The following is a 26,701-nucleotide window of genomic DNA, read 5'->3' on the forward strand; positions in this document are numbered from 1 at the left end:
TTGTCTCTGCAGTCAGGAGGTACCTGGCCAGTAAGGGACTGCCTTTTAAGTTCTTTAGATATTGGACAATGCCCCTGCCACCCAGCACTTCGTGCATTCAACACCAAAGGTGTCATAGTGGTCTACTTGCCCCCAAACACAATGTCTCCAATTCTAGATCAGGAGGTCTTAAGGACCTTTAAAGCTCGCTATTCATGGCATTCTATGGAAAGGATTGTCGGGCTATGGAAGAAACCCAAGTAGAGAGAAAAATCATGAAAGTCAGAAAGGATCACACCAGTGATGATGCCACTGCTGTGATAGCCAGAGCTGTGAAAGTCATCATGCCCCAAACAATAAATTTCTACTGGAGAAAAATGTGTGCATATATCATGCAAAGCTTCAGAGCAATTATGATAGAGCCAGTCAAGGAAAGCTGACAGAGACTGGGGACTTAACAAAAAAAGTTGGAAGGATTTGAAGGTATGGATATTGAAGTTCGAGAGCTAGTAGACACCACAGCAGAGGAATTAACAGAAGGTGAAATGAGTGAACCTGAGTCAGTGCTAGACGATGAGGAAGAAGATGGAGAAGCAGCAGAGCCAGAAATAAACTGACTGACAACCCTCAAAGAAGGTCCTGATGACTCCAGAGGCTCTGGCTTCTTTTAGGACAGTGGTTGGCAGACTGCGGCTCGTGAGACACATGTGGCTCTTTGGCCCCTTGAGTGTGGCCACGAAGTTTCAATCGCACTGTACGTGTGCGCCCACATGTGGTATTTTGTGGAAGAGCCACACTCAAGGGGCCGCAGTTTGCCGACCACTGTTTTAGGACATGCACCCTTTGGTGATGCAGGCACTGGAACTAAAGCAAACAGTGAAAAGGAGGAGTGGTGCCACATAGAAACATTTTTAAAGAAGTGAAAAAGTAAAGAAATCAGACAGAAATTATGTGTACTTCCATGTTTACACTGAGTGATCTGCCTCTACCACCTTGAGCCAGAAAGACCAACCCTCCTCCTCAGCCTACTCAACGCGAAGACCATTATGGTCATCCAAAATCATCATGCCATATAATGAATGTAACTGTTTCGAGTGTCTGTCTTCGTGTGGAGAGCAAATAACCGTAGAAATGTTTTTGTGTCATAATCACCATTGCCTAAGTATTCATTATGTGAACATTGGGTGCAATCCTTTAAGTGGAATGACTAGGCATAAAGTGTGTGATATTTCATAAAAATTAATAATGTGTTATTTTTCTTACTATTTTATATAACTTTGCTTTCAAAAATTATATTACTGTACAGTATGCCTCACTCATATTTGGAGAAACAGCATATTAACCTATCACTACAGGTAACTGTAACTGTTTTTAAAAAATATAACAATCTTTCCAAAACTGTATTATGAATATGACTATAATAGGGTATGCTATAAAAATTTTATAACACTTGATTAGGCTACCATAATGTCATCATACTGCTGCTGCTTAGTTATCAACACATGATCATTATACCTAAAAATACGTGAATTATTTTTCCATTTTTGATGTCTAGTGTTAGTAATACATATAAAATCTACAGTGTTTTGTAGCATATAAGACAATATTGATGTAGGTATTAAGAGATGATTCATTTGTCTAAGGCAGCATGAACTTATAGTATAAATACAATACTATAAATGTATTTTCTCTTATGTTTTACTTACCTTTTTTCAAGCTTACTTTATTATAAGAATACAGCATATATACAAAATATGTGTTGACTAATAGTTTATTTTATCAGTTAGGCTTCCAATCAACAGCAGGCAATTATAATTTTTTTGACTCCCCAAAAACATAACTAAGTGGATTTTCAACTGCACCAGGGTGTTGGTGCTCTTAACACCTGTGTGTATGTATAAAACAATTATCTTTTATATTTTAATGAAAACATTTTCACATTACCTATAAAGTTGCCTTTTGATGTTCAAATACAGCGTTCAGTATAGGTGAAACACCAGAGCACCCACAGATAAAATACACATTAAGGATACTGATATCTTACGGAGTTTCTCATTTCCCAATATTGCCTTAAGCAATGTGAAATGTTTAACATTTCAATGACTTGGGGGAGTATTTTCTTCTAAATACTGGAGCATGTATAACAATAAGTTTTAACCTTTATGTAGAATAAGCATTAACTGCTCTTCAGGATCTATAGAGATAATTATATTAAAAACTATTTCCTGATCTAAGTATGTACAAAATTATATAGTTTAAGTGCTTTTATGATCTGTCTTTTCTGTCATATGAAATATAATTCTAAGTGGAGACCAAGGAAAGAGCAGGTATAGTTGAAGTCTAGACATGTGGCTTTAAATATCCAGTTAACAAATGTGTTAACCATTTAGTATATGCATTATATATCTATACTAATAAAAGAGAAACATGTAAATTAAGCATCATTCTGCTACATCCACAAGCCTCGCCCACCAGCCAATCAGGAGCGAGTATGCAAATTAACCCACCTAAGATGGTGGCGGCCACAGAGATGGAGCAAGCAGGAGCCTTGGGTTGCCCCGGGTGATGGAGGAAGCCAAGCTTCCCGCCTGCCCTGGGCTCTGCTCAAGGCTACAAAGTTTCAATTATAGAAGATAAATAAATCCCAGATACCTGCTTCCAGCCCGTCATGGCCTCCACTAAAGGAGACGCTGAAAAAAAAAAAGAAGAAGAAAAGGAGAGACAGAGCTTGGGTCACCGGGGGGCGTGGCCAGCCTGAAAACGGCCATCAGCCCCTCACCCAGGCTGGCCACACCGCCATGGGGTGAGGGTCCCCACTGGGGGGCTTGGCCAGCCTGCAAACAGCCATCAGCCCCTCACCCAGGCACCCCAGTGGGGACCCCCACCCTGAAGGGGGTATGGCCAGCCAGAAAATGGCCCTCAGCCCCTCACCCAGGCACCCCAGCGGGACAACCCCCACCCTGAAGGGGCTGTGGCCAGCCTGCAAACAGCCATCAGCCCCTCACCCAGGCTGGCCAGGCACCCAGGAGGACCCCCACCCTGATCCAGGACACCCTTCAGGGCAAACCAGCCGGCCCCCACCCATGCACCAGGCCTCTATTCTATATAATAAAAGGGTAATATTCAAATTGACCCTAACAGCAGAATGACTGGAAATGACTGGTCTCTATGACACACACTGACCACCAGGGGGCAGACACTCAATGCAGGAGCTGCCCCTGGTGGTTAGTGCACTCCCACAGGGGGAGCTCTGCTCCGCCACAAGCCAGGCTGATGGCTGCCAGCACAACAGTGGTGGCGGAGGCCTTTCCCGCCTCCTCAGCAGCGCTAAGGATGTCCGTCTTCAGCTTAGGCCGTGCTCCCCGCTGGCAAGTGGACATCCCCCGAAGGCTCCCGGGCTGCCAGAGGGATGTCTGACTGCCAGCTTAGGCCTGATCCCCCGGGGAGTGGGCCTACGCCAGCAGGTGGACATCCCCCAAGGGGTCCCAGACTGCAAGAGGGCACAGGCTGAGGGACCCCCGCCCCCCAAGTGCACAATTTTTTGTGCACCAGGCCTCTAGTGATAACATAATATTGCACATAGAGCAGGGGTGGGCAAACTTTTTGACTCGAGGGCCACAATGGGTTCTTAAACTGGACCAGAGGGCCGGAACAAAAGCATGGATGAAGTGTTTGTGTGAACTAACATAAATTCAAAGTAAACATCATTACATAAAAGGGTACGGTCTTTTTTTTTTCAATAGTTTTATTCATTTCAAATGGGCCGGATCCGGCCTGCAGGCCGTAGTTTGCCCACGGCTGACATAGAAGCAGGCATAAGACGTTTCCTCCTGGACTTACTAGTAAATTAAATGGTACAGACACATATTAGTTAACTAATAAGACAACTAAATGTATTTTTCCCAAAGAGGGAAATATTTAACTGTGGCTGGGATTGGAGTGCAGATGTGATAAAGATTATTCTCAGCACAGTCAACTGATAAATGAAGGTCTAAGGCAGTGCAGCTAGAGAGCTGAGCACGAGGAAGGAGATGAGGTGGGAGATGGAAGCACCAGAAAGAGACGGCAGGCCCAATAATCAACAGGTTTTAAGGAGTGGGTGTTAGAAAAATAATTAGAATGTTAATGCAGCAGAAAAAGCATAATGCTCCCCTAAATTTCTGGTTTTAGAACTCAGTTTCATAACATTCAAGTTAACGTTTACTAAGTATCCCAATATGGTAGGAAACAGTGCTAGGTAATGGCAAAACTGTAACAAGAGAACCCCTGCATCCACAGAGCTCAATCTCTGTAGACTATCTGTACATATAGCATAAATCATAATGCAGTTCATGTATGAAGGTACAGAGATACACAGGTGTAAAGAAACTTGCAGGCCAGAATGGCAGCATTCTCCCCAAACTGAGAGAAATAAAAGATGGAGAAAAATATAAAAAATATCAAACTAGTGGGACCCTTCATTCTCAACTTCTCGGGGATCTGTAACAGACATATAAAATGGAACATGGTTTTTGCTTAGTCATCTTCAAAGTACGTATTTCAGTCCTTTCCTAACCAGCTTCCTAGAGGTTAACCATAGCATCATTGGCCCTACAATTAAGAAGCCCTTCTCTCCACTAAACTGCTATCATCAAGTGTCTTGTCTTCTTAAAAGTCATCCAGATTTGTTGTAACATAACTTACAGTGTAGTTCTCAGCACCTCATTGTCACCCTGAGTCCCCTGCACTGAGCTCTCTATGCCTGCAAATGTCAGAATTCTCAATATCCAATTTGGTACCCATCACCATGCAGAAATCTGTGGATGTGGCACAAAATGATACCACTGCTAGATAAAGCTACTTAAAGAGGGTCAGTTTCCCTTAATGCATTTAATTATGTTTTTACATATTTCAAATGTTGAGTCTGGGATTCATTTAATACATCTCAGTCATGTGAGCTATCAAGCCACTTCCTTTCTACCCTAAAAAATATTTTTGTTTTAAGACTGTGTATGTATACCTGTTAAATATCACTTCCTTATCCCGTTGTTTAGAGATTGACACCAAAAGTGTAAAAGCTCAATTATTCAACAATATTTTCTACTGACCACTGATTTGCTAAAAGTATAAGCCCGATAAGGACAGTGGTTTTTAATCTGCATAGAACAATACTTGATGCTAAGTATGCATCCAATAAATATTTATTAAATAAAGTCCAGGCAAGGTTCTGTGACTGAAGATATTCTTGCCGTTAAGAAGTTCAATATTTTGCATAAGAAGAAATAAATTAACTATTATATAATGCACTAACTATATGGTAATAAAACATATGTTAGGAGAATATGTATGGGAAGTATGTTCTGGCCAGGGTGCTCAGGGAAATTTTCATGGAAGAAATGGCATTGAGGTAAAACTTGAAAGATGAGTGAGCCTTCATCAAGAAACACTATTTTCTCTATGGTCTATATGAACTATCAGAATTTCTTATTAGTCACAAAAGATATGTCTAACTCTTTGTTAGGCATCAGCTACATGTGACCATTTTGAATTGAGATATGCTGGAAGCATAAATACACATGTGAGGTTGAAGACTTAATTTTTATAAAAACGTGAAATATTTCTATTGCATATATGTTAAAATAATAATAGTTTGCTTATACTGCTTTAAAGAAAATATCACTAGCATTTACTTCACTTGTTTCATTTTTGCTAATGAGTATCCTTGAAAAGTTTAAATTACATATGTGGTTCACACTTTTTAATCATGATATATTTCTTTTGGACAGCGGATCAAAACAAAGATTTAGAAATACTAGAAAAAAAATTTAATTGCATATGGTCCTATGGAATGCTACTATAAAACTGTATTGCCAAATGACATATTGAACAGCGAAACAGCAATTACACTATAATTACTACTGCATCTATAAGGTGTTAACTGATATGACCTTTTCTAAATGAAAAATCTGCCAGCACAATCAGTGTACAATTTCAGCAATTTATTATAAATAATGACACACATCAGTGTGCAAGTAGAACTTAACCTTTTGATAACTTTCTATTTTTAACTCTCTGCTGTTCTTTTCTATAATGTTAATTTGCATAAATATTACTAAAACTCAGTTTACTAATAGTAGGTGATGTACTTTCTCTCCACCTGCCTCAGTTTCCTCCTCTCTAAAATAGATATAATAAATAAAACTTACCTCAAAGGAACTACCCCGTAGCAACTTAATAAAGATTAAGTGGGTTTATAGTATTTGTAAATTGCTTAAATAGTGGTATACCTAGTAAACATTATTTGGTTTTGTTAAATTCAATTCTAATTCCTTGGGCCTTGCTAAAATTTGAGTCACAGCTGACAGGAACAAGCTTTACCATGGACTTGCATGTGATTTTGCTAACTCCCTATTGATTTAGTTAATTAAATATCTATTCTATTTATTGGATGATAGGATAATGAAAAATAGAGGTACTGAGTCTATTCCAAGGCAGTAAAATAAACAGTAGAGAGTGTGATAAATACCCAAATTCATCCCAAAATATTTTTCCTCCTATATGCTCTATGCTAGGCTCTGAAAATAGATCACAATTCTCAAGGTGCTTTATTTGTCTAAAGCAAACAAACCTATTTACAAATTGTGATATGTGCCCCAAAGGTTAAACGTAAGAAGCAGAGATATATGCAGATTCCTAGAAACAAAAGGCCAAAATCTGAATTTCTCCATATGAACCCACTATATTATTTATAGTCACAAGGGTAAGTAAATATTTGTAATTGACAAATGCAAGTAAGTGATTAAAATAAATTAGATATCATTTAAAACTTTAACTGAATTTTAACAAAAATTTCTACTGCATTCTTTTTCTATAATTAGAGTCTAAAAATTATACATTCTCATTTTTCTTTCATGAGCCCTTATATGTCTTCAGAGCTATTAACCTGTGCTATTTGCAAGCTTGCATCATAGTTTTTACCAAGCAGGAATAGAAGGGACTTATCTCAACATAATAAAGGACATGTATGACAAACTCACAGCTAGCATTATACTCAGCAGTGAAGAGCTAAAAGCTTTACCCTTGAGATTAGGAATAAGATAACATTGCCAACTATCACCATTTTATTCAACCTAGTACTGAAAGTTCTAGCTACTAGTACATCAATCCAAAAAGAAATAAAAGGCATCCTAATTAGAAAGGAAAGGGTAAAGTTATCATAATTCACAGATGACATATTATAGAAAACCCTAAAGACTCCACCGTAAAAACTATTATGACACAAATTCAGTAAGGTTGCAGGATACAAAATTAATATACAGAAATTAGCGGCATTTCTGTACACTAATAATATCAGAATGATAAATTAAGAAAACAACCCCATTTAAAATTGCATCAAAAAATAAAATGACTAAGAATAAATTTAACTAAGGAGGCAAAAGATCTGTATTCTGAAAACTGTAACACTTTGATGAAAAATACTGATGTTAACACAAATAAATGAAAGGATATACCATGTTCATGGGCTGAAAAATTAATATTGTTAAAATGTCCATATTACCTAAAGAAAGCTACAGATTCAATGAAATCTCTATCAAAATAAAAACTAGGACAGATAATCCTGAAACTTATGTAGAACCACAAAAACTTGGAGTAACCAAAGCAATCTTGAAAAAAAAGTACAAAGCAGAGGTAACACATTCCTTGATTTCAAACTGACATAGAAACAGTCACTTAGATCAATGAAAGAGAATAGAAGGCCCATACATATATAGTAAGTTAATCTATAGCCAAGAAGGGGTTAATATCCAAAATATATAAAGCATTCATAGAACGTAACATAAAAAAATCCAATTAAACAGGCAGAGGACCTGAACATTCTCCAAAGAAGACATACAGTTGACCAGCAGACATCTATTCTAATAAAAGCCTATGTGGTTGTCACGCCGTGACGCGATCACCAGGAGGCTGCGTGCGCAGCAGGTATGCGGGGACTTGATCAGGAGGTGCATCAGGGGAGCAGATGGTAGCTGCCACTGCCCAGGGCCAGCCCGAGGCTCAGACAATGAGGGCCGGCCCAAGGCTCAGGCAGCCTCGTGGCCGGCAGTGGCAGCAGCAGAGGTGTGATGGGGGTGTCACCTTCCCCTGATTGCCTCCCACAGAGGGGGTGGTGCCTCCCTCTGATCAGCTGGTCGCCTCCTGCAGAGGGAGGCCAGACTACGGCTTAGGCCCGCTCCCCGTCAGTAGGACATCCTGTGAGAGCCCCCCCACACACACACCGCTCACCCAGTGCATGAATTTTTGTGCACAGGGCCTCTAGTATTAAATGATGTTCAACATCACTAATAAACAGAGAAATGTAAATCACAATAGGTAGCACCTCATATCTGTCAGACTGCCTATTAATAAATCAGCAAATATGTGTTGGTGAGATTGTGAAGAAAAGGGAACCCTCATGCACTGGGGGTAAGAATATAAACTGGTGCAGTCACTATAGAACTATCATATGATCCCAAAATTTCATTTTGGAGTAGTTATCTGAAGAATACAAAATCAGTAATTTGAAGAGCTATATGCATCCTATAGTCATTGCAGCAACCTGGGTATCCTCCTGATAGATGAGTGGATAAAGAAAATGTTATATGTATACATACACACACACAACGGAATATTACCCATAAAAATATCTTGCCATTTGCAACAACATGGATGGACTTAGAGGAATAAATAAAATAGAAACAGACTCATAGATACAGAAAACAACACACTGATGGTTGACGTACAGCAGTGGGTGAGAGGATGGATGAAAAGGGTGAAAGGGAGTAAGCGGTACAAACTTTGTTATAGAAACATACGTCATGGGAATGTAATGTACAGCACAGGGAAAATAGTCAAGACTGTAGTAATAACTTATATGGTGACAGGTGATTATTAGAATTATTATGGTGATCACCTTCTCAGGAATATAAATATTGAATCACTATGTGGTACACCTGAAACCAGTATAATATTGAATGTCAATTATACTTTAACAATGCTCTTGCCCTACCTCCAAAATCAGGAGTCCACTGTGGGAGACAGACGAAAGATGCTCCTGGACTGTTATACATAAGGTCATGAGGCCCATAGGTACCACACTCAACCTGGACTCAGAAGCTAATGAAGTGAGTATTGAATAGAAAATGGAGTTACCACTTGCTAGTAGTGGTGAGGGGGATTCAAGACAAAGCAGGCTGAGTCTAAGGAAGATCAACCCATGTAGTCTGGGTCAAGTACACTCTGGAAGAAGACAGATGAGGCTGAGCTGGGGGGAACAGCTAGGTCACAGAATGCCAGTGATTTCAGTCTTGGGAAGCCATAGAGATCTTATTTTAAGCTGAACTGGGCCACACTCATGTTCTTTCAAAGAGCTTACGCTGTGGCAGGCTCAGTTGGTTGGAGCATCGTTCCAGACACAGAAGGAGCTTCCTCTGTGGTACTGAGGGGTTGGGATGATAGAGACTGGGGAAACTGCCATAATGCAGGAGGGGAAAAACAGACCCTGGATCAAATCAGGCACAGCGTCAAGGGAGAGAAAGGAGCAGGTTCAAGAATGAACAAGGTTAAGTTAGCAGTACCTGGGGACCAACTGGCTATGGGGGATGGAACAAAGGAGGAAGTAAAGCTGAGTCCACTAAAAAAAAAACACCCAAAAAACACAAACATAAGTAGGAACTAAATTAGGGAAAGAGGTAGGAATACAGAAAGATGGTTCAGTATTTGACAACTCTAGTCAGACTTCTAATGTCAGCAGACCAAAGACCACATCTATCTAGATCTTCCATGAAAGAGCCTAACCAGAGGTTTGCAAATCCTGCTTTCCATGCTTCATGACAGGGAAAAGTTTAATTATTAAAACTGAAACAAGTATTGCAAAACTCCCCTCTGTTATATGTAAAAATTGGAAAGATTTTTCTGTGGATCTCAAGTTAAAAAATGACCGAAGCAAATGGCCATTTTGTGCACAAAGACAACTGGTACACGTCAGCAGCTGTACTGATGTATAATCTCAAATGTAACACACACGATTCTCAACATGTTCTCTCACAGCTGGAAGGAATTGGAGGATACTTTAAATTAGACACTCAGAGTTAACCAAAGGAGTGGTAAAGCTACTATGTGAAACAGATCAAATATATTGTTGCCTCTAATTTGTCAGTACCTGGACCACACACTTACAGGCATGTCCCAGAGACGCACGGTGTCTCATCAGGGAAATGTACCTCAGAAAGGACATCAAAAGGCAGTCTCATCTGTGTTTATCCTGGCTCTGACACTCTATATCTTTGTACACATAACCTCTAATGTATAGTTTTCTCATATAAAAAGAGGGCATCATAATAACACTAATATCTGTCCAGGAATTGTGCTATTAGAATTAGATAATACTTATAAAGCAGTTGGTTAATGTCGAGCACTTAGTACAAGATCCTTAAATGTAATTCATTTTATACTGTGCTCTCACTTGCTTGAAAAATGAGCACATCTTCTGTTACCATAAATGAGCCACTGTGTTCTGCCCTTCATGATCAGTGGGACTGCTATGACAAATAGGTGCTGTGGTTATACATCATGATGGGCACAATCTTTACCAGTGTTATCACTTTTTCTCAGCAATGGAATATATTTTCCAGTTAGGTATATTATATACTATCACTTACATAACCAGGGTTGTTTTTTTTTCCTGTTGAACAAAATCAAGAGGGTCACAGTAACAGGGAAGACAGCTAAATGCCATCCTGGCAGAGCTTGAATTCCACGCAGTAAACAGTGGTCCCACAAATGCCTTATTGAACCTGACGCTGGGCCAGTCTAACTAATCACAGCTGTGTGTGAAGAGTCAAAAGTAGAAGGGAAAGTTATAGGACTTCAAGTTTCAGTTACTTGGACCTATAGGTCTAAATAAAGAGTAAACAAAACTTAATATAATAAATTCAGTGATAGTTTTAGTGAACAGCACAAAGCTTCATGCAGAGTAACAAAGAATCTAGCTGTCATGTTCTCTGAATAAATGTACATTGTTTAATATTGAAACCATATTTTAAAACAAAACAGAAAATTATTTCTGAGTATTTCTTAAAATCTACTTAATAATTTAATGTATCAGTTGTTCATATAATTTGGTTTTTCTTAAAGTGCTTTCAGCCTGGTTGAAAAATAATCAATTATTATGATAAAAATGCATAAATGAAATTATGCATTTTGCCCTAACTCAAACACTAGTGAAGTTTTAATACATGAAAAACAATTGAGGCATCTGAGTGATGCCTTCCTATGAACCTTGAACGTAACAATGTCTCCCATTTAACTTGTACTTGGTATAAATAAAGGAAGCCTGTCTTCTAATTTGGGGATCATCTCTTTCATTTAATAATTCAGGGATGGGTAAATTAGAGAAAGAGGGTAAGAGCAAGAAGATGAGAGAGAAAGCAGAAAAGAGTTAACCCACAAAGTAGAATACAGATATCTGTGAGGACTCACAAATCCAGCTTTAGATACCCTGGACTTCAAATCTTGAGACAGAAGGACTACATGAAAACAACAGTTTTTACGTTTGCAGTGTGTATGCCCTTTGCCCTTAAATCAAACAGCAGTGACTGAGCATAAGGAGACCTAGAATCTTATGCCTTAATGCCACTAAGTTTTATATGAACTCCTGGAAATCATCTCCCCCAGTGCGAAGTGCAGGGGCTTGAGCTGGAATGGATTTCTGGGATGCCTTCCAGTACTGACATGCTGGAAACGTCAGAGCACCTCCTTCTGTCACGTCACAAGTAGCTTTAATTTGTCACATCCCTGAAACACACACTGGGCATGCTGGGAAGCAGGCATCTAAAGCCCAGATGCTTCCCCCGTTTCACCTTTACATTAACCTGATCCTTAAGTTCTTCCCCATTCCCACCTCTTCACTTTGTTCTTTCCTAGCAATATTTGTTCAGAAGCCTGAAAAGGTTTGAGTTAGAAACCCTGATATGTAGTGGCTAGAAATAAGATTCACACCACTTGTTGAGGTGTTTTTAAAAATGAGTCATTTGTGCCCTAGAAGTCAAGTTCTAAATCAGGCGGTGCACCCCCTCTGAGGACTGTCCCATTAGCTTCAACACCTATCGTGAAAACTCAGAGTTTATAATAGAGGAGACAGAACCAAGAGAGTAGAAAAAAAAATCCTGATTGTGTCTGCTTCTAAAGACAGGAAAAAAGGCATAAAGAGACCCACTTCTGAACTGAAATGTTAATGTTTTTACAGACTACTGGGCAGAGAGTCCTTACAGGAAAATGGAAGCTGTAGGCAGAAGCTTCTGGTTCCAAACAGTATTTGTTTTGATTTATGGGACATAAACTCCTGACCCTTAGAAACGGAAGAAGCATTTCTCACCTGGTGTCTATTTAAGAAAAAAGTTCAAATTTAACAAAAAGAAGAGTCATACTGAACTGTATTTTCACCAAATCCTGAGAATATTATGCTAATATTATGACGTATACATACGTCATATGCAAGATTGAAATCTAAAACTCTATTTCACTTCCGGTAACCAGTAGGTAATGATTCTTAACTAATTAAACTCATCAAGAAACCTAAATTGCAAAGAACCCCTAAGTCACTGGTGAAAATATTTTCTAAAAAATGAAGCTATCATTAGATAGACAGCCTTAAACTCAAAAGTTAATTACCTGTTGGGTATGATTAAATTCTGGGGATTACATTTTTTTCTTATTCCTTTGAAGTGCAGTATCATCTAAATTTTCTGTGATGAACTGGTCAAGTTCAAAGAGAGTCATTTACACACCATCTACCCCACCTTTCTTCCCTGACCCTTCTTCTGAGCTTAGAATGCCATAAATATCTTCTCTTCTAGGTTATTCAACTATTACGAAATAAATATGTGATTAACATCTATATTATTATGTATTGGAAACTGGTAGAACATTCAAAATAGTTTTCAATGGTTCCATCTTTTTCAAAATTTATTCTAGTCCCTCACATTATAATCAGGCTGTAATTGGGAATTACTTGCCATTTCTAATTTCTGCCACCTACATGAACCTATATGAGAACATAGTTAATTAATTCCCTTTTAGATTTATTTGGCTAACTGAAGTTATTGAAGTTAACAACTTCCATTTGTAATGAGATTACTTACAGTATATTAGTAAGTAAGGTTTAGGTTGCTTAACAGGTTGAGAACTTGCTTCATCGGTAACCTTTAAAATTTATGAAATGTTCGCTCTATGGAAGGCACACAAATACCTCATTTAATTTTCACAACCCTATGAGTCTAGTTCTAATACTTGTCCCTTTTAGATTAAGAAGCCAGCCTTGAGAGAATCAACGTTCCCCTTGTGAAGAAATAGTGCATGTTGGAGGCAGTAATAAAAGCTAGGTATACCTAAGTCCAAACATATTTTTTAAAACATTACACAATGATGACTCCCATTGCTAAGTTCTGTTTCTACAACACTATGTTATAACTGGATTTAAAAATTATATTAAATCCCAAGAAAACACATCGTACAGTCTCAGATGAAATATGAAATGCCTGTTGTCCTTGCTGTAGGAAGTTAAACACTGTGAAGGGGAATGTAGCTGAGGAATAAACCCATTACCCCATGCCCACATTGGATGTCTCCCAATTTTTTAAAGGATGCTGCATAATCCCTTATAAAAATGGCAATTCCAATATGAGTTATAAATCTAATTTCACCACACAGTAATCATGGAAAAGTACCATTAAATATGTTAGTTCTTCTTGAGGAATTATCACTTATGCACTGATGAAATTGCAGGCTTTTAAAATTGGTAAATAATTATAAAATCCACCCTAAATCTTTTCTGAAAAGACCTAGGATAGAAAGCATAATTTCTAATATAAGCACATTATCAAAACAACATAGAAAAAATGATCTCGAATATATCTCCTCTGCAGAATATTCTGCAGGTGACTGACCTTGAAAAATTCAACATTAAACATAAGCCATGTATCTTCACTGCTGTTTTAAAAAAGAGACCTGACATTTTTTTTCTGAGTTACATTTTTAAATATACCACTGGAAAATGTAACTAGTGATCATGGGTTGCTCAGTGAGCAAAATACCATCAAATAGAATATTTGCATATGTTCTTGAAAAATATGCTTAAGAGGGATAGAGGATAGAAAAGAGTTGTGATGTGGCTGTGACTGCTCTTACAGCACAAGCACTGGAAACAGTACCTACCCAGTAACGTCAGGACACAAGCGAGTATTGCGATCAGGGCTCCGGTGCTGAGGCCAGCAGGTAGGACGTAGGCTTCAGCATTGCAGGTCTGGGCTATTCCATCTGCGTCACAGTCACAGACTCGAATGGTGAGGGTATTGGTGCTGCTAAGTGAAGGCGACCCGCTGTCCATGATGAAGATGGGCAGATAATACACAGACTGCTCCTGCCTCCGAAAGCCATTCCTCCTGGTGAGAATGGAGGCTGTGTTGTCTGGGAGGGAGATAGCAGAGCTATTAACATGTGATTTCTGATGGAATCAGTCCTGCCAACTTCATCTTACTCAAGTCACTCTATTTAGTTTCTTTGGACAGAGAATCATCCTATATAATAAAAGCCTAATATGTTAAGTGTCTGGTCATCTGGTCGGCCATTCAACCAATCAAAGTGTAATATGCTAATGATATGCAAAGGAAGCTCAACCGCTCATTATGACGTGCACTGACCACCAGGGGGCAGACGCTCCAACCAGTAGGATAGTTTGCTGCTGAGGTCCAGCAGGTCAGGACTGAGCGAGATGGGCTGGACACACCCTGGTGCCGTCCCTCCCAGGCCCCAATCCTGCACCTGTGGGGTCCCTCAGCCTGGCCTGCATCCTCTCACAATCTGTGCTGAGGGACCTTCCCTCCCCACCCAACCCGGAGTGCACGAATTTCATTCACCAGGCCTCTAGTATTAATATATCTGTCATGCTAGACAATTAAAATCAAAGATGCAGTTGTAAAGTAAAATTGAATATAAAAAAGCTTATCACTTCTAACCTGCAACTTTATAAGAATTACATATATCTTTTTAATTATCTTAAATTTCAAACCATACACTTACAGGATGATAAAAATTAACAGGTTAAGTATGTTAGGAGCATCATCAGATAGCATAAATGAAATTTCAACTACATTCCTCAACAAATTTCAAACCCGTTACAGAAACAAGTGAAATAAGCTACTCTAGTTTCATTTGAATTGAGTGTGTGCATAACTATTCAAAAAAGGAATTATCTTATAGTTTTTAACATTCATATGGGTATACCAAAACCCATATATATAAACATTTTGTTAGTGATAAAATAGGTTATTTCTGTTTAATTTATACTCAATGTTTTATTTCATCTAAACAATTATAGTAATTATAAAACGTTTAACAGTGATCAATAACGCTGTATTATAAAACTGATTTCTATACATGAAATAGATTTGTTTAACTGCTAGCAATATGCAGTTAACTTGTCTTAAGTAACTAAGAATTTATGTGATTCTTTAAATTGACAGCAATTAATAAAGGAAAAGAAGGAAACCCAGGACCATAGTTTCATCCAATGCTTTAATATATTGTTCCCTTCCAAGCTGTCAAAAAGATGCTTATCCAGTGTTATCATGAAAGAATAAACAATATTCTAAACAGCAAGATCACATGAGACTGCATAAAGTGTATAACATGCAATTACAGATATGGCAGGAATAAAACTAATTTTCAGGTTTTACCTGGTAGCTTTTATTTATTTATTTATTTTTATTTTTTAATATATTTATTGATTTCAGAGAGGTAGGGAGAAGGAGAGAGAGATAGAAATATCAATGATGAGAGAGAATCACTGATCGGCTGCCTTCTGCACACCCCCGACTGGGGATGGAGCCCACAACCCAGGCATGTGCCCTTAGCCGAAATCAAACCCGGGACCCCTCAGTCCACAGGCTGACGCTCTATCCACTGAGCCAAGCCAGCCAGGGCAACCTGGTAGCTTTTTATGTACACAAATCTTATTTTAAAACGATAAATTTGAGAGGTGTTCATTAAAAAACTATATATGGAGCTGTTGAAGAATATTGCCTTGACAATGTTTGTATACAGTTAACAACACATGTGCGTGCACACACAGGTCTATGTCTTATCCTCCCAATCATTCGGATGTTGTAGTATTTGATATACAAAGTTGTTAATTAGTAATCTAACGTGCCTAATGTCAAATAACACGCTCAAACACATGAATTGAGGAGCTCATACTAAAATGCCCAATATGTCAGATGAGAACCCTATATTCCAGAAAGAGGTAATAAAACTCATCATGTGTGTTATGTGTTTCCTAAGATGGAAGCTGATGTAAGAACTAACATGTTTATCCCTGCATGTTCTCTTTCAAGGTCCAGGGGAGGGAGCTCTGGACTTGACCTGGGGAAATCTTTCAACTGTGTCCTGAAAATACAGACACTTGAGTGCTCATGTTGCCTCCATTCACGGTGGTCTGGGGGGAAGGGGGGGGGAGAGACACGCGGGAAATCCTCACACGCTTCTTGGGAAGGTCACAGACTCTCTGCCTTGTGCTGGATGAATAGAAGTGCTGAGCACTGTCCCCACCAACTATGATTAGATCACAGAGTCTGGGATTCCTCACATGGATAATGTTCTGTCTTTTCTGTTACTCAGGGGATATGACAGTGTTCTTGAGTAGAGAAGGGAATCGGAATAAATTATTATTTCACAGTGAATTTTTCAAACCGAAGGGTTTTTTTGCACTGAAGAAGATAGTGGCTTTAGGTAAAAGCACTTATAATGTCCACCTTCTGAGAGCAGGTCTTTTTAGATAAGCCAGGATTTGACTAGTAAATCTATTTCTACATTTTTTTTTTTCTGAAACCTGGTTCACACATTCAATCTGAAATAATTACATTTTCTATATTGTTGGGGAATACTTTTCTTTATATTGATATTAGGTGCAAATGCTCTTCTTCCGCTAAAATAAACACCTTGAATAAAAACACACAAAAATATAAAAATTTGAATTTACACGATAGCAAATTCTCATGCTTAAAGTTATAATTTATACTGTCTTTATGTCCACAATTATATATATTTAAGCAAAACCAGAATTTATCTGTAGGTATTTGCAAAAATGTTTCTATAATGACATTTAGGAAAGTGACAAGAGTTATTACTTTTGAGCAAAAGAATGGGATTTGGGATGACAGAATTCTTTTGTTCTTTTTAATCTTTGCACAGATCACTTATTTTAGGTTAAAATAAAATAATTTCAATATTAACATTAGTTATTCTAAGTCAAAACTGATTTAGGTTGAAATATGTCAAGTGCAATTAGTATTTTCCTGGTGTCTCAAGTCATACCTGTGCAGGCCAGTCCTAATTAAGGCATTTAGCCAGCCCTCAACCGATTAGATCATTTAAGGAGCTTGGTAAACAAATAAGAAAGCAAATGTCTAGAAAAAAATGACAGAGAGAGATGGATCTGGCTTCCCCCTATTTGGATTTAGGCCTAAAATTATTTAAGTAGCAGCTTCTTCATGACAGTTAATCCATAGATAAAAATTACCTTAGGGGCTTATTGCCCTTTAATTAATGTCCTTGCTGGGGGGAAAAAAAGTCCATAATCAGCATTCCTGAGTGAGCCAAAGCACTCGCCTAGAGTTTGTACCTGCTGCCTCCACCCTCACAGTGGCAAACCCTTACCTTTGTTATCTTTCAGGGAGAAGTTGTGGTTGTTCGTTGCATCAGTGGTTAGGCTGAAATAAAACTGGTGTCCGTCGGACGGCTCATCTCTGTCCACCGCACTGATTTTCTGGATAACCTAGGGCGAGGAGGGAAGCATGAGGGCAGTGTGCAGGACAGAGCAGTTTTGCACAATAGAATAAGCACTGACTTCCTCAATGAGGTGGGAGCTGGGGGCAGATGTACCAACGTGAACCCAGTCTAAAAGGGCTCTGAAAAACTATCATGTCCTTTTCAGATCTTAGATTTGAACAAACCTTCGTGAACCTCAGAAATGAGCCAACTAGTTATTCCATCCCGGGAAAGATGGCAAAACCGTGGACAACATGGATGAGTGGAACAAACCACACTGGGATGAAACTACACTTAATTCTCAGAACTTCAAGGCGCTGAGCCCTCCTGTGTAAGGTGGGAAACGGCCCAATCAAGCTTAATAGGCTCTATTCCTCCTTTCTTTTAAAGGAGGTTAAGCCCTTAACCATTAGCCATGACTTTCACAATGTTTACTTTTCTTCCTGAGGAATTTTCATCATCCCAATGAAACCACGATTTGAAAGTTCCTTTAATATTAGTTTATGCTACACATCAAAGCATTCGTTGTGCAGAAACATGCTGATTATATTTTATCTTACAGCTGGCAGGATTTCAAAGGCAACCACCGCTGGCTCCTTTGAAGGAAATGAGAAACCAGAAGCATGGTGCTCAGAAGCCTCTCACCTGCCCCGGCTGGGCATTCTCGCACACGGTGGTCTCATAGTCCATGGCGAACTCGGGGGCGTTGTCATTGATGTCCAGGATCGCGATGGTCACGTAGCCTCGTCCTACTTGAGACGGATTCTCTAATCAAGAGGAAAAGCTTTTGTCACTTACTCTGGGTAGAACTGTTATTCCACTGCCTTTCACTCAGTAAAAGGGTTTTTACTCAAACTTTTTAATGTTTCCTTTTACTCATAAAACTCCCATTAAAAATAGTTAAAATCAACTCTAATTATTCACCTATCAACCCTAACCCTTTTTAATCTCTGGCCTGGGACTAATAGCTGTGGTTGGGACCAAGGCGGTAGTAGATATAGGAGTATTTTGAAATCTATAAAGGACTTTACTTAAATAAAGATACAACTGTTGTAAAAAATAAGTACAATTCTAATAAGAAAAAGGTCAGGCCTCAAATAAATCTGGAACCATAACATTATAGACTTTAAAGGGAGCTACAGAAACTCTGATCCAATATCATATAACTGAATGTATATAGAAATATAGATAGTATACCTGTGTATTTTTTAGCCCCTGGTAAGTACTGTTGAAAGTATGTTCTATGAACCTAGTATTTTATTATTCTTTGATGCTAGAGCTCATAATTATTATGAAGATAAATATATATTCTATATGTACATAAAACAATGCATTATGACTATAATTCTTTTAGTGCTTTTCATATTAGAGCTAAAATGAGTTTATTATCACAATATGCAAATCTGGCATCTTAGGTAGAGAAATCAATTTACTCATTTTGTAAACTATTTGACCAACTCCACACCAGCATAAATGCAGCACACGAAATATGACAAGACAAGACGCTCTGTGAGGATGATTCAGGCCCACTATTTGATAGTCATCTCTTTTCATCAACTTTATAAGTATTAACATTTAAACAAATGAATATAAAATATATTTGACAGCTTAAAATTAAGGATTTTCAAGCTTTTGTTCAATTGAAATAAGCACCTAATATAACTGAAGTTCAAATTATAACTTCATGTCATCCCATTGTCCTCCATCCTAATTCAGTTTTAAACCTTTCAACTTACGGCTCTCCATTGCCAGGACTGTGATATTATGAACAGCATTTGTCTCCCGATCCAAAGATTTGGCTGTTGTAATCACTCCACTGTTGGCATCAATGTTGAAGTATCTCTCCAAGTCTGTGTTTCTGTCAATTGAATACCTAATTGAATAAAAAGCAAAGCAAAACGAACAAAAAACTTCAACATTTATGTTTATAATTTCTTAAATGTATTCATTAAGTGCATAACCAATCACCGAGTCCTGGTAATTCCATGATCTGTCATATTAATAACAATAAATGCATGCTTAGTTTAAACTTCACTGATGTTGCACTTGGTTCTTATCTAATTTCTTTGCTTCTATTTTAGTACAAAATAAACACCACTGTACAGTTACCTTCACAGATGTTTTGAATATGCCATTATAAACTTCAAATAAGTCTTTATTATCATTATGATGTTGGCTCCTAAAAACCATTAACAATCAATTTAGCAGCCCTGGTCATAGTTATAAGTCTCTTTACAATGAAACATACATAGACATTTGCCCATTCATATATACTTAGTAACGTCTCATGTCAAAAATACCAGCCTGATCTTAACACTTTTTTGAATGTGTATCTCTCATTCAGGGGTCTTGACCAGGGTACCATGATATATTTCAAAGGAGAACCCCTCAAATTGCATGAATATTTTGGTGTGTAGAAGCTTTTCACAAAATATACTATCCAAACATTAGCTGGAAATCATTCTTATTGGATCTAGTTTTTTGTTCCATACATAAAATTCACTCTGTGCTCAAGAATGACTAGATTCTACTCAAAGTCTTTCTAGTTGGGTGAATTAAGAGCTCTCATTTAAAAACTTTCTAGTTAAATAAAAAGTAAACACACACGCAACTTAGACTAAGCCATATTTTACATTTATATAGTACTTCTCAACTATTATTAAATAGAATCATCTACTTCAAGTCTACTGTACTACAAAATGCAAGACACATAAAAAGAATAGAGGCAGAAAATATTAGAAAAGATAATTAACCATACAACAACAAATATTATTGTCCTTGTGCTGGAATAGGTATTTTGGTGTTGATAATCTGAAGTTATTTTTTAGGGTTTCTATATTCTCAATGGAATGTGAGAAAAGAAAAGAAGGTGGTTTGAGGAGGGGAGAGAAGTACTTTTTTAGAATAGACACAAACACACACAGACACACACACACACACACACACACACACACGGAAGTATATTGGGATTTGTGGGCATAATGTGAAAACAGTCTTTCTGTTTGCCTGTCTTGCTCTGTTCTCATGCATGTATTCGAAGGTGTATAAAAGCAGAAGGTTGGATTTAACCAGTTGTGGACAATGGAAGGAGAGAGGGGTCAGAAGGAGAGGGGCATATGCACCAGAGTGGTAATAATGAAGGCCCGTGCTACATAGGTTGGTAAGAGAGAACTGAATAAATGACAGGCAGATATTGAGAAGCTGTTAGTAGCATCACAAGCGTGTAGATCTTTATCAGAATGCAAAATTGCTGTGGAGGGAAGTGGTGGGCAGAGAGAGAGAGATACTTATTTGTTTAATTTCCCGCAGAGCTAAAGTCAATGACCAAATCATTTGCCTCTATTATCGACTGCCTTAAAGTTTCCAGGATTAGAATAAAAAAAATCTGAGAATTCATTTAATGTTAAATGTCTTCAACTTCTATTCACCTCATAGAAAAATCCCTAATCTTTTGGAGAACCAGTTATCACCTACACCTCTATATATTTTGAAGAAGAATGGACACCAAAGTCTCTATCATTCCTAATAGTAACCATTTCTATATCAAAAACTATGTAGCACCCACTTACAGCTGTGTGTCATTTAATAGCTGTACTTCTCACACAGGCCTCCCTAAATAGCACAGCCTCATACATACATATCTGGTAACTTGCTAATTATTCTGACATCCTTATACCTCCCTTCCGTTATTCATGCCATCAACAATTATTCGTAAGCACCTGCATGTGACAGTCTATCTCAGGAAACTAAATTTATAAATATTTTTTTTAAATATAACAAATTACAATAAACAGTAGGAAACCAACACATTGCTATCCTGGAGTCTGATGAAGGAAGTCGGGGCAGATGTGGGGAAAGAATGAGGTATTGGCTTGAGAAGAGAGGGGAGACCTCAGCAAGAACAAGGAGTACAAACTGCCCGGAACAGTTGCGGTGGTGATTATGTCTTCATCACAACTTGGGATCACCCAGTATTACAGGGGCTCCTGTTTCCTACCAACCCTCTGCACATGCAAAAGGCTAGCGTTTGTGTTTGAGGCATTAGCTAATGTATAAAGTTAACCTGAGAAAGACCATTTCTTAACCGAAAAAAATGTGGGCACCTTTTAGAGAGGTGAGAAATGTCTCTGAATTAGAATGTGGGGGGGTGTAACTGAGCCAAAGAGAAGACAGGCCCTGAAGAAATTTGGGGGAGCACCCTCTGCTGTTCTGGGCCCACTGGCCTAGGAATGGAGAAATGCAGTTGTCTGAGTCAATGAGAGGCTGAACAGGAAAAGGGAATGGAGTTTCTCTAATCGTGGACCAAACTTATCATCGCTAGTTTCTGAAAATCACAGCCTCAAACACTTGGCCTGCTTCACCCTATGCTATAGTGACCAATTCAAGAGACCGCTTCCATGTTTTTGCAGCAACAGCACTTAAAGCTTTGGCCTATCTGTTTACTGTGCAGACAGATCGAAACCTTGGTATCCAGCCTCAATCCTTTTCCTGAGATTCTGTAAATTACTGCAGACATCTTCAACTCAAGCTAAATATCTAAAAGCAGGTTCATCAACCTTTCCCTGAAACTGTCCCTCCTTCTAAACTTTCTCATCTTCAGAAAGTGCTGAGTGTTTGAAATACAGTTTACTTTTGGTTCCTAATCCTCAAACAACTATGCAAGGTCATGTATGACAGAGATGTGCCATCCACTTGCCTTTAACTCTTATTAACAGAACCCTGCTTTTGTTGGGCAGCCATGTGCCTGCCTGAAAATCAACATTTGCTGGTCTCCCTTGTAGGTTGGGTGTCCTTATAGTATCTAAGTTTTAGCAAATAAGATACAAAAGAAAGTTGTTGTGTTGAGCATCATGGAATATCTCCTTAAAAGACAGGAGAGAGTTGCTAATTCAGCTGGCACACATGATTTCTGCCCCCTCTCCTCTATCTCACCTGAGACATGAACACAAAGGGAACATGTCCAAAAGCCATCTGGTAAATATGAGGTGATGAGTGCCTGGTGTAAGAAGCCAAGGCCCTTGATGACATTATACTGCCAAATTATCAGTCCTTGAGTGCAGAGCTCCAGACATCTCATTAGTAAGTCATTAGTGTTAAGCTCTGTTGCTACTAGCCAAGCACAATTTCTAACTAAGGCAAGCAGGCATCATTATTGCTGTATTTCAGTCCTGGACTCCAAAGTCTCCCAGTTGGTGGCTGAAGGAGCCAAGATTCAGAAGCATGTCTGTCGGAGCCATCTTTCAGTACACACCTCAGTATCTAAAAATGAGCTTGTAGTCCCTGCCACCTACAATTCTATGATCCGTATTCTTCGTGTTTTTCCCACTGCTCTCCTATCTAAAATCCTAGGCTAGTCAAACTGATGTATTACTTGATGAATAAAAACATCCTATGTATCTTCATTTCTGTGCCTTTCCTCACATAGCTACTCCGGGCAATTATTTTCGTCCTACACTTCCTTGAGGACAATCACCCAGTGTTAAAGTAGCAAGCCCTTCGAAGCACGTCACAGATCATGCCTCTTCTTGTACTTGGGGCCTCTCCAAGACCCCACAAGTGTGGTGGGCTCTGAAGGGTTGTCTTAGCCTCTTCTCCCACTCAACACCCAACTTCCTGCGCCCTTGGAGCCTGGGCATCTGAGACTTAAATGCCATCTCACAAGACTGCACTTCTGTCTCAAGTCAGAGATCCTCAGGCCACAAGGGTTTGGAGCTCTGCCTGTGAAAATGAGCAAGTGGTGCAGAATGTGGTTAAGTTGTGATGAAAACGAAGGCTGCCATACAACGTTTGGTGAAAATGGATCAGAAAGCAGAAAGATTCAATCCTAAAAGCTAACACCTTTTAATTTTTGCCAACCCAGTAAGGCTTACTTTACAGAGATTTCTTTATCCCCAACTCATCCCCCTTCTCAAACTATCAATTTGCTGTTAAATCACACCATTGTTAATTTTGAAAAATATCATCAAAAATAAGTGTGATGTGATGTGAATAAGAAACCACAGGATTAGAAGTCAAAAGACCCTGGGATATTGGTGCCAGTGTGACGTGACTCCCTGTGGGAACTACCAGTCACTCACTCCGGGCTCAAATTCATTAATCAGGAAAGTAAGGGAGCTGAAATAAGAACTCCAAAATCTTGTGTCTGACCTTCGAAAGTGTTCTACATTGCCACATAGTCACTGAATATCTTTATAACTGTAATTTCCCAGGATCAAACCAGAAATTAGAGCACTTTGTTTAGGGAAATCAAGGACATACCTATCACATATTGGTAAGAAAAAAAAAATAGAACAATTTTTAATCCTATCAAAATCTCTAAAGTTTCCAGTAAGCCATTCCATTTCAAAAACACAACAAATGAATATAATTCAAAATTGGCCCTTCCTGGTTTGTAATAAAGAATGCAAACTTGCTAAAATTCTTCAATGCTTAAGGTACTGAACAACAGGGAGATTACAGTTAGATATCCCTGTTCCTTAGATCCTGCTACTTTCATTTTTCAAATAAATTATTTTATTCAATTTATTTAAACTAAAAAATGAAACCAAAAACAATTCCCAAATCGTGCATAAGATCAATCTGTATGATATGTGGATACCCCTACATCAGCAGTTCTCAACCTGTGGGTCACCATCCTGTGGGTCGCGACCCCTTTGGAGGTCGAACGACCCTTTCACAGGGGTCGCCTAAGACCATCGGAAAACACACATATAAATTACATATTGTTTTTGTGACTAATCACTATGCTTTAATTATGTTCAATTTGTAACAATGAAAATACATCCTGCATATCAGATATTTACATTACGATTCATAACAGTAGCAAAATTACAGTTATGAAGTAGCAACGAAAATAATTTTATGGTTGGGGGTCACCACAACATGAGGAACTGTATTAAAGGGTCGCGGCATTAGGAAGGTTGAGAACCACTGCCCTAAGTGATCCTTGCTAAACCACCATGAACTGAACACTAGAAATTCAATAGCCAGGACCCTGCCCACTGACCTACAGTACTAACCTGGGCTCTCCAGTCACCATTTGTTTTCTGTGTTTCCTTATCTGCAAAATGAGAACGTTTTGCAAAATAATTTCTGATTTCCAGATTTAACATTGGGTTTTAAATACGTTTTTGTGTAAGATCTCTTGAACAGCTAGATAACAAGAGGGTTGGGACCACAACTTACATATCTGTATAGCCTCAGGGTTCTGCACATCTGCCACAAAACAAATGCCTGTTATTTTCATTGCTGCTTTTAGATAAACTACGGAGATCAATTAAAATGCTCTTTATTCATATTCACAAGAAGCATTCTTATCGCCTGCCAGGCTGTTGATATGCATGTCAAGGTTCTCAAGTAGAATGTTCAGGTGAGTGGGAGAGATGAACACAAATGTGTCCTTGCTACTCTCAAAAGGACAAAAGCCCATGGAATAAACATGGACAAATCTGAACAATAGATATAGCTCAATCATTTGAGTTGAATCCTTAACCTCTTAAAAAATTTGTGCATGTGTGCCGGTGTTGCTATAAGGAGTGCTCAAGTTTTAATACAGTACTTGCTAAAATCCTGGAACCACATATTCTAACTGGGTGATAAGGAGCATGTTTATTCATAACAAAGGAATGGAAATCCTTGCCTTATAGGAATTTAATGAGAAATAAATTTCTTCAGCATAAATTATTGAGTTCAATGCTTAGCGATGTATCTGTTCACACTGTCACCCGCCTCTTCTGATAATGGCAACTCAGTTTCCCTTTGGGGATTGAAACTTCCCCAGTGTTATGCAACGTTAATGGTACGCAAAACCAAGATGCCCAGACTTCCTGAATAAGAGATGGAGAGGCCAAGAAACTTTGCAAGATATGTGAGCCTTAAACAGAAGGTCACTGGATAAGAAAAAAGTTGGCACACATCTCATGGCCACATCCACAAAGACTGAATGCTCATTCTTACTGTTCATGATTATAGACAAACCTCACTTTCCTCATATCTGAAGACTGACTATTCAACTTTTCTTTTCATTCTGTGAGTTATCCCCAATTATTTCAATGAACTCATTTTTCTCCACTTACCTATGGCCACTTTCTGTTGCCTGCAATTAAAGAATGCTTACAGTTGAGTACACATAAACAAACATTTGCTCCTTAATCTTTCAACCTTATGTATAGCTCCCAAAGTCTCACACCAAAAAGAGTATGGATTTTGTATTCTTCTACTAATAAGACTTTTCAATAAGAATTTTAAATGTGGAAAATACTGCAGGGGACCAATCAAGAGAAATGTAACCTTCAATAAACTCATTTCACCTGGAGTCTTCCTAAAAGCTATCTCAGAAGATGTTTGCTCAGAGTAGAGTTCTCATTCTACAGCAATCCAATAAAGATGAAACAATTTCCCATACAAGTTGGGAATTTCCTACTTAACCAGTTTTGAAAACTATCTCTCGATATTAACTACACTATTTTAACAAACATTTTTCTTACTTTCACCATACTTGAACATATACTTCCCCCCATTTTTAGTGATAATTACATTAAGTTCAGCAGCATTTTGAAATTTATTACAGTTCATATTTTCCTTTTCAAATGAACTACTATTTTTCTGTATTTTCCTGGATCACTAAGTTTCTCAGAATAATCAGATATTCACAAATAATTTAGATCAAAACAATATGTACAAATATATGCATGTATACAAGCTACTTAAACATACACACTGAATTATTCAAAGTCCCCCATATGTGTTCATACTAGTCACACTACATAATGTAACATCTAATCCATTTTATCACCTTTATCTGAGAACATACTAGCAAAAAAAGTCTATAGGTAAATGTTATTTTTCTGGTATCCTTAAACATAAATACAAATATACCTCTGGA

General features: G+C 38.3%; 1 protein-coding gene across 1 annotated transcript in view; it reads right to left on the bottom strand.

Moving 5' to 3' along the window:
* Positions 1–26,701, bottom strand: part of CDH7 (cadherin 7) — a 119,987-nt gene that overhangs the window by 10,526 nt on the left and 82,760 nt on the right. The window contains exons 8-11 of the mRNA XM_036323527.1: positions 19,554–19,690; positions 18,463–18,584; positions 17,707–17,824; positions 14,209–14,460 (exon numbers count right to left, since the gene is read on the bottom strand). Of these exons, the coding sequence (XP_036179420.1) occupies positions 14,209–14,460; positions 17,707–17,824; positions 18,463–18,584; positions 19,554–19,690 (629 nt within the window). The remainder of the gene's footprint in view (positions 1–14,208; positions 14,461–17,706; positions 17,825–18,462; positions 18,585–19,553; positions 19,691–26,701) is intronic.

The sequence above is a fragment of the Myotis myotis genome, unplaced genomic scaffold (assembly GCF_014108235.1).
Source record: "Myotis myotis isolate mMyoMyo1 unplaced genomic scaffold, mMyoMyo1.p scaffold_m19_p_9, whole genome shotgun sequence".
NCBI lineage: Eukaryota > Metazoa > Chordata > Mammalia > Chiroptera > Vespertilionidae > Myotis > Myotis myotis.